Genomic DNA, 9547 nt, shown 5'->3' with positions numbered 1-9547 from the left:
GCATGCTGAGTCAGCTTGGAATGGTGAAGACTTCACCAAGGCGCCAAACCGCCCTTATGGAGCACAACAACTAGAACTGTTATGCACAATGGTCATGTTTTTTCGTAAAAATATGTCCAGGCGCACAACACGATGAAATTATATATTCACACTTTGTTTGTTGCCTTCACCTTTTGACCCTTGGTTTTGCTAAATCGTTTGTCTGTGTCTAATCATGACTGAAAAGCATCAATCTAATTCAGTTGGTTCACCGGGCTACCAGCTATTAAACATATTTTATTTAGGCAGCAGCAACCATTAAGGTCCAGTTCTGCCATCAGTATACTATTTAAAAGCAAGTACAGCAACCATATAGTCAAGCAAAACTTATTTGATATACAATGATGACAGTGCCTGCTGATCCTACAGAAATTGACTCAGTGATCTTCAGTCTTGAGTTTTTCAGCCCTGATAATAGTGCCTCATCTACTGCAGGTCACATCGTTTGCCAGTCATCAGAAAGCAGGGCACTTTGAAGCTTGAACCTAGGTTATGTGGATGGTGAAACAGTTTCAAGCACGGTCAAAGAATTCCAAGAGCGTCGGGATTACCTTGTAACAAGTCCCAGGAATTGCCATCAATCAAAATATCAGAACCTCAGGCAAGCTCACTGTACTCAATGAGAGATTGACGTATATATAGCAGGAATTTACTTGAGGTTCCCAGTTTACAGTGTGCCTTTTGTTTCATACCTGCCAATTTATTTCTCTCTTGTTACCGAGGCATTAATGGCACAAATAGCATGATCATTTCCCTCTAGGCTCTAGATATTATTTTCTCTGTTTCAGTGGTCATTTCTCCCATTTCTTCCTCTCTAGTTCTAATTTGTATCTAGTATTCTCACGGCTTAATCTCTCTGGACAGAAATATTTTTTCTCTTTGAAACCTATCCACTATACCTTCTACTCTAGTTCTAAGTTGCCAAGCGAGCCTTTGCCTATCTACGCGTGTTGCTGTGGCCAATAGCACTGGCCAGAACCTTGTTGAGAAAGTACTTCAACGGGTAGCATCGGCGTACAAGGATCTTAGCCAACAGGTGGTATTGATTGTATTATACCGTTCACCAAGCTAGCTGGCTGACAGCTAACAGATCTATCTGATGAATAATATTCCATGTCTGCAGGCCCTGATTATTAATTTATGCTTGATCAAAGTTGGTGTGATTCATCTTCCCTGCCATGGCGCTGTCAATCACAACGGAACAACACTCACACGTCATTTTATTTGTGGAAATTAGTATAACATGTACGTCGATAGATTGGTTGGTCGCAACTCACAATGCGTGCGTTAGATAATTATAGAGACTAAGACATATTAACCAACATAATAATCACATACAAGTTGCTTGTAATCTAGTAATATGATGGAGTTAGAGAACTAATTAATTTTCATTTGGCTTATATATACAAGGTCCTGCCCTTGCTAGCCCTTTCCCACTACTCTGAGTTCCTCAAGAGGAGCTAGAGCAGGACCCAACATCAATCCATCTTGAAGGTAATTTTGGATCACTCCATGTTTAGGTGGTTTTGCGTGGATCTGTTGATCTAGGTAGTTTGCCTATACTTATAAATTAAAACTTGTCCCCATGTACACGTGTTAGCATTCTAGTGCTGCCTTTTTCAATATTTGTTTTTGGTAATCTTTAGCTGCAACGAATGGCGGGGATGATTAGGATATATGGTTAACTCTTCTTTCAGTTAAACGCAGCAAAAATGGCGATGGTCCTGGATGCCTTTGCATCCTATGTGCAAGACATGCTGGCCGAGATGGCAAAAGAAGAGGTGCACATGCTCCTTGGAGTAGGAGATGAGATTGACAAGATGGATGTCAAGCTTGGGGATCTCAAGAACTTCCTCGCTGACGCTGATAGGAAAAACATCACTGAAGTGAGTGTGCAAGAGTGGGTGGCGCAGCTCAAGCGCATCATGTACGAAGCTGCCGACATCCTCGACCTCTGCCAACTCAAGGCCATGGAGCGTGGTCCATCCACCATAGATGTTGGGTGCTTCAACCCCTTGCTCTTTTGCCTGCGGAATCCCCATCATGCACATGTAATTGGTAGCCGCATCAAGGTGCTCAACAAGAAACTCGATAGCATCTACGAGCGCATCGGTCCTTTAAAGCTTATTAATCTCAGTTCATTTGAAGACCGTCGCAGCAAGGAGCAAGCTTCTCATTCTGGTAATCCCAGACGTGAGACAGGTGGGGAGTTTAACCGGTCCGGTTTAGTTGGGGAGAAGATCGAAGAAGACACAAGAAAGCTGGTTGAGATCATGCTGACAGAAAAAGAAAGTAACAACAACATCATGGTGGTTGCGATCGTTGGCGTCGGCGGGATCGGTAAGACTACTCTTGCCCAGAAGATCTTTAATGACGAAAATATAAACTCCAACTTCGACAAGACAATATGGTTAAGCATCAACCAGGACTTTGACAAGGTCGAGCTCCTCAAGACAATCATCACCCTCTCTGGGGGAGTACATGGTGGTGAAACGGCGTTGGCTGTGCTTCAGCCAATCCTTACCGCTACCTTGAAAGGGAAGAAGCTATTGTTGGTTCTTGATGATGTGTGGAGCCACAGAGCATGGGGCGATGTGCTTGAAACACTTGTATCTAATGTTGTGGCTCGAGGTAGCCGAGTCCTTGTCACTACTAGAGATGAAAGAGTAGCTCGAGGGATGAAAGCTGAGCTTCCCTACCACCATGTCGACAAATTAGAGGAGGAGGATGCCTGGTCATTGCTGAAGAAACAGGTACATACTCAGGCTCCATGATCATCAATAATTCTGCTTATTTTCGCAAGTCCAGATTATAACAAGGCAAATAAGTATGTTTCTAAGAAAAACCATGTACTGTTTATAGCATATGCACGCACTCACACAACACCATATTAAAACTGGAGTAGCGGATCTTCAAGATTTACGAAGTCTGTCCTGCTATTCCTCAAAAGACAAAAACAAAAACCCCACATGTGTCTCTCTATTGACGGGAACTTTGCCTTGGACTGAATAATCCTCCTAGGCCAGACACACATGCGATGTCAAATCTTGGGTTTGATCCCACTTGGGGTACAACCACATCCGCTAGCTTCCAAACCTATGGTTTGTTCTCGCAGTTGTATGACAGATATTACTCTGTTTTCTAAGTATGGATGTACTCCCTCTGTTTCTTTTTACTTCGCATATAAGATTTGTCTAAGTCAAATCTCATACTGTTTGACCAAATTTATATACAAAATTATCAACATCTACAATACTCGAGATATACAATATGAAAGTTGATTCAGTGATGCATCTAATGATATCGATTTTATATTATGAATGTTGATGCTTTTTCCTATAATCTTAGTCAACCTTTACTACGTTTGACTTAAGACATATATTATATGCGGACTAAAAAGAAACCGATGGAGTATATATTGTAATGTTCATTCACATAATTAACCATGAAGTTTGATTATATTAACTAAAACTGAGTTGCTACTGGCTGCTAATCAGATCACTATTTTCTTTTAAGACAAACTGCTGCTTACTAATTCAATGGGTTTACACTTCTTACAGATAGTCTCAAGTGAGACAGATGTATCTGAGATTGATATGCTCAAGGATATTGGCTTGCAAATTGTAGCAAAATGTGATGGATTGCCTCTTGCTCTCAAAGTAATGGGAGGACTCTTGTGTCAAAAGGATAATCAGCACCATGACTGGAAGATGGTTCTGGATGATTCTATATGGTCAGTATCGGGAATGCCTGAAGAGCTAAACCATGCAGTATATTTAAGCTATGAAGATTTACCTTCTTGCATCAAACAATGCTTTCTATGGTACTCCCTTCTCCCTAAATCTGGAACATTTCTAAGAGACGACATAATTGGCATGTGGATTAGTGAAGGATTCCTTCATGGACCCTCAGACAACTTAGAAGAATTAGGAATAAAGTATTATAAGGAGCTAATACAAAGGAACCTTATAGAGCCAGATTCAAAGTACATCGATCAATTATTTTGCAACATGCATGATGTCGTTCGGTCATTTGCTCAATTTGTTGCCAGAGATGAGGCACTAGCAGCTCACAGTGAAACTAATATTGTTAGTAAACTTAGTGCACAAAAGTTTCTCCGGCTGTCACTAGAAAGCAAAGCATTAGAATCAAAGGGGTTGGGTTGGAGTTCTTTACAAGCACAGAACACATTGAGAACGCTAATATCAGTTGGCTATACAATGAGGAAGCCGGGTGCTTCATTGGTTAATTATTTTCCATGTCTACGGACTCTACATGTAGAGTCTGCACATGTTATGTTGGTTGAGTCTTTGCATAAATTCAAGCACCTGAGGTACCTGTCCTTAGACCAATCTGATATATGTAGACTGCCAGAAAGCATTGGAAAAATGAAATTCTTGCAGCACATTAGCCTTAGAGGATGCCAACAATTTGTGGAACTTCCACATAGCATTGTAAAGTTAGGGCAGCTAAGGTACCTTAACCTACATGAAACAAGTATAAGTGCCATACCTAGGGGGTTCTGTGTTCTGACAAATCTGAGGAAAGTAAATGGGTTTCCGGCTTGGGTGGATGGTGACTGGTGCAGCTTAGAAGAGTTGGGTTCTCTTTCTCGGCTTAGGTATCTCGAAATACAAGGGTTGGAGAATGTAACTGCTTCCTCGCTCGCAACAAAGGCGAAGCTTGTTGAGAAGGCACATCTTACCAACCTATGCTTAACCTGCGGTAGTAAATTCGGGGACGTCTTCCCCGAGGAAGAGAGCCAACGAATCAAGAATGTGTTTGATGAGCTTTGCCCTCCGCCAAACTTGAGTTTTCTTGCCATCGAAGGCTATTTTGGCCGATGGCACCCAAGGTGGATGATGTCATCATCAGATGTACCCCTCAAGAGCTTGAGGATTCTGATGGTTGAAGATCTGGCTTGGTGCACAGAACTTCCTGATGGCTTGTGTCAGCTCCCATGTTTAGAGTTCCTTCAGATTTACCATGCCCCAGCCATCAAGCGTGTTGGACATGAGTTCCTACTGTCCTACCATGGCCAGAATCCTTATCCTTCTCAGGCGGTGGTTTCATTTCTGAGATTGCACACGATGAAGTTAATGCGAATGGTGGAATGGGAGGAGTGGAAGTGGGAGGACCAAATGCAAGCCTTTCCTTCCTTGAAGGAGCTTATTCTGTTTGAATGCAAATTGAGTTGTCTTCCTCCTGGCCTTGCCTCCCATGCAAGGGCTTTGAATGTACTATCCTTACAACAGGTCGAGGGTCTCATCTCTGTAGAGAACATTACTTCCCTTATTGAGCTGCAAGTGATTGAGAACTTTGACTTGGAGAGGATCACTAATCTCCCCAGGCTGCAGAAGCTTACCGTCACCCATTGCCCAAAGTTGAAGGTGCTGGAGGGTGTTCCTGCATTACAGAGGCTGATGCTCGAAGATGACGACATGGAAACACTCCCAGAATACATGGGAAGTATAAACCCAAGGCGTTTGGAGCTCTACTGCATCCTGTCACTGCTTGCTTCCATGGCCATGGCACAATCTAGCCCTGAGTGGGACAAGTTTAGCCATATTGAGCATGTCAAGGTATATGCACGTGAAGGAGATAAACCAAGGAAATGGTATGTCTTGTACACAGCTAACCCATACAACTTGGAGGCAAATATCAACAACCACTCTTTCATGTCGAGAGGTATAGCATTGCTCGTTCATTTTAATTTTTCTATTTATATTCTGGTTATTTAAACTATTCCCTTTCTTTTCTACCTTTCATCAGTATGTTGGGAGTTTGAATATATTCCTTTATTCCTTTTGATACACCCTCCTTCTAGATGTATGACTAGCTTTTTCTCTAAGAGAAAATAGATGACTGCCTTTTTATCGTTTTGTTTTGGCTATTTGTTGACCAATGCTACTTTCTGATTTGGCTAAGTTTCTATTGTTCCCACAAGTTCCCCACTTCCCCTGCTCATATGTTATTTCTTGAACTCCGTCAGATTTGAGCTCTTGCCTTGCTGGTTATGGATTCTGTAACCACTTTTACTATTTCTTCCTATGCAGGAACCTTGACTTCTTTTGAGGATGCACAAAGATTTGAGTCTCTCTTCAAAATGATGAAAAAAACCTTTAGCTACATCTGCAGCTTGGTGATGGGGCCGTCAATGGAAGATATGAACAGCTACACCTTTGTTGACGGGAGGGTGCTGTCTTTAAAAGATCGGGTAGCCATTGCTCTTAGAAGGTTGCAGTCCAGTGAGCCAACAGAGAGCATAGCATCCTCTGTTGGTGTGAACGAGTCAATCATCTTGTTGGTAACTGAGAGGTTCATTGAAGCTATGTGGGAGCAGGCAGACCACCACTTGAGATGGCCAGACTCCAGCGAAATGGATAAGATCAAATCCAAGTTTGACAAGATCCACAATATGCATAACTGTTGCGGGGTAATATGTACAACGCACATCCCATTTGGACCAAACTGCCACCATGACAAGAATGATAGCATTTAGATGCAGGTCGTCATTGATCCAGTGATGAGGTTCAGAAACATTTGGTTGGGACCAGCAGGTAGCATGAACCAGATGAGCCTTTTGCAGGACTCTCAACTCTTCGAGGAGTGCGAGAAAGGCGGTTGGCTCAATGGCAGCAAGCTGAAGGTGGGATTAGATGGATCAGAAGTCGGGGAGTACATAATTGGTGATGCAGGGTACCCTCTTCTTCCATGGTTACTCACACCTTACCAGGAAGAAGACCTGCTGGGCTCCAAGGCAGAGTTCACTAGGAGACACTCCTCAGCCACAACCTACGCTCTGAAGGCACTGGCAAGGCTAAAAGACACATGGAAGTACCTGCAGGGAGAGATGCTGTGCCCAGTCAATCCAGACACACTATCTAAGACGATCTATGCCTGCTGCAGGTTGCATAACATAGTCATAGAAATGGAGGATGATGCAGCCATGCTGAGCGCCAAGCAGAGGAATCGCTCTAAGGAAGTGCGACAGCTAGCAAATGAGGACGCTGTCAGGGCGAGGGATATGCTGTCGCAATACTTCTTGGCCAGCAGGTCATCCGAACTGGGAGGTGAATTAGCATAACTTCTGCTACATCTTAATTTGATCGTTGGTTGCTCTTTTCACTAATTTTTCATATTTGTTTCCTCTTGGTGGATGCAGAGGAGGGTGATGAAGCAGTTGTATCAGGCTCAGGAGGTGAAAAGAAGAAACAGGAAGCGCAGACAGGAGCAGCAGATGAAGAGATAACAGTATGAACTAGGTACTACTGCTAGCACGCTGTGCTTCAAGTCGTAATGCTAGTGAGATACCAGAGTTCTCTTCTTGGTTTCTTGTATTGATATGGCAGTAATGGTAGTGAGATTCCTTAACTGCTTAACGTCCTTGGTTTCTATGTATTAATTGGATAACTCCGAAATAATGGTAACTGAGACAGCTATTAGCAATGTGTTAACTCAGACTCTGTACTGGCAATTGCTTTAACTGACTGTTCATTTAATAGCATGCGTAATCTGGTTAATAAAGTTAGCAGATATACTATGCGTGGAAACATGAAACTTCTTGACATGTTAAACCCGGGTGCATGGTCGTATATTTCTGATATAATCAAAACCTTGGTTTGATCAGGTGAAAGAGGGAGCTACATCCTGCTGGATGTGATTGGAGCTTTTAAATGCACGAACACAGAGCAGCCCTGGTGAAAGGGAAGCCTATTTTGATGCTGCATCATGAACTGAAGCTCAACATTCTTTCTAAGTTATGCCCATCTATTGTATGTGTCAAAGACAAGTGATGTCATGTAGTCTGTACTTGGTGGATGGGCAGTAAGCTTTTGTATGTCTGTAAAAACGAATTAAACGATCAAGTAGAAACACATTCGATCTTAGCAGAACTTCAGTAGTAGCAAAACAGAGTCTGTCTGTTTCTTTCTTATTATCTGGCTTGTTGGTTGGAGGTGTGAGAAAATGTAGTAAAGAAGTACGAGTGGTATTTTAAGTCAATTATTTTTCCTGAGATCGTCTATGAAACTCCAGTACTAGTCTCGAAACAGAGCTTCCCATGCTTAACTGCTTTTGTATTTCCAATGGTAAGACGACGTTGTATCCTCAACTGGCAAGCAAAGACATGTAATCTGTACTCTTATGCGCTGGAAAAGGGGCGACACCGCCTACCTGTGTCTGCGTCCATGAGTTGATGTATTCGCTGAAGAGAAGAATTTGCAAACGTGCATCCTTTTATTGGTAAGAGATACTAGTAGTACATACAGATGGACCGGACCGACAACGGCACAAGTGCACAAGACATGCAGCAAAAGGGTATAGTGAAGTGTGGTAGTAGAATGGAAGAAGTGATCCACAATTTTGCAGCATCCGCACTTCCACACTTGCACCTGCCGATGGAATGGAACCCAAGTGATACTGCTGGTCACTGTGATTACCAATTACGAAAAAGTAAATCCCATTACCAATCCAGTTAAGATCACCCAGCTGTTATAGTCGTTGATTGGCGCTCCAGTTTAGATCCTAATCCGACATACCACCTTGATCAATTATCAGACGCCAAAAGGCTCCCAACTGCTGGCCCAAACTGAAGAGTTGGCAAAGCATAGCAGTCATAAAATTCCAAACATGAAGTCCTGTTTGGGCCAGTAGTGATCTTATTCGGCGCAAAACCAAACACAAAGCTCCTCATGTTCGAATTGTCATGACAGCTCTCATGCAATAAATCAACCTTTTCAGACCTAAACCAACGAGGGCCATGTAACAGTGTTTACTGCAAAACCAATTTGATAAGGAAAATGGTGCACAGATTACCATTATCTTTTGACAGAACTAACACTGACATCTTAAGTCAATTCTTCTAAGATCAGCCATGAAGCTCCAGTAACACAGAGTCATCTATCTTTGTTTCTTCCTTGGCTGTCTTGTTGGCTTGCATGCTTTGACTTGATAAATCAAAATCTAGGAGGAAATCGAGAGGAGGTGGAGACTTTTGTTTTGCTGAGTTTACACCCAAACAGGTTTCTGAATTCTGATAGGAATGTTAATTTGCCCGGCCAATGCAAAACAACGATGCTTATTGGAGACAAATCAACATGGTCATCTCGTGCATTTGCTTCTACATCATGGTTATCATCTAGGGTGGAGAACAACGCGACTTTGGCTTCCGGATAGGAGGGGTGGAAGCTTATTGCGAGTTATAGCTCAGCCTCGCGTCTTGGCCGTGCTCACGTCTTAGTATACATCCTTCGTTCCTAAATATTTATCTTTCTAGAGATTTCAACAAGTAACTATATACGGAGCAAAATGGGTGAATCTACACTTTAAAATATGTTTATATACATCTGTATGTGGTAGTCCATTTAATATCTCTAGAAAGACAAATGTTTAGGAATGAAGGGAGTACATGTTAAACATTTTTATAACACACGTTGAACAATTTTCTAACTACTTTAACATTTTTTACATTTTATAAAAGGTCACGAACATATTTTTGAAATGCGTG

General features: G+C 42.3%; 1 protein-coding gene across 1 annotated transcript; it reads left to right on the top strand.

The window, feature by feature from the left end:
- Positions 1–555: 555 nt before the first annotated feature.
- LOC123131811 (disease resistance protein RGA2) lies at positions 556–8065 on the top strand. Its single transcript, XM_044551493.1, has 8 exons — positions 556–1075; positions 1163–1284; positions 1450–1533; positions 1737–2792; positions 3600–5727; positions 6096–7112; positions 7205–7304; positions 7670–8065. Exons 4-6 carry the CDS (start codon positions 1752–1754, stop codon positions 6539–6541), a joined length of 3615 nt encoding a protein of 1204 aa, XP_044407428.1. The 5' UTR covers positions 556–1075; positions 1163–1284; positions 1450–1533; positions 1737–1751; the 3' UTR covers positions 6542–7112; positions 7205–7304; positions 7670–8065.
- The last annotated feature ends 1482 nt before the right edge of the window (positions 8066–9547 follow it).

This window comes from Triticum aestivum, chromosome 6A (genome assembly GCF_018294505.1).
Source record: "Triticum aestivum cultivar Chinese Spring chromosome 6A, IWGSC CS RefSeq v2.1, whole genome shotgun sequence".
Taxonomy (NCBI): Eukaryota; Viridiplantae; Streptophyta; class Magnoliopsida; order Poales; family Poaceae; genus Triticum; species Triticum aestivum.
The sequence above is the reverse complement of the archived record's forward strand: the minus strand, read 5'-3'. Positions and strand labels throughout refer to the sequence as shown.

What these genes read in the sequence shown, in the direction of transcription:
- LOC123131811 (XM_044551493.1), top strand. Translation starts at nt 1,752, where the DNA reads ATGGCGATGGTCCTGGATGCCTTTGCATCCTATGTGCAAGACATGCTG. An exon ending in GGTCATTGCTGAAGAAACAG is followed by an intron (nt 2,793 to 3,599) that starts GTACATACTCAG and finishes CACTTCTTACAG; the next exon opens with ATAGTCTCAAGTGAGACAGA. An exon ending in CCACTCTTTCATGTCGAGAG is followed by an intron (nt 5,728 to 6,095) that starts GTATAGCATTGC and finishes CTTCCTATGCAG; the next exon opens with GAACCTTGACTTCTTTTGAG.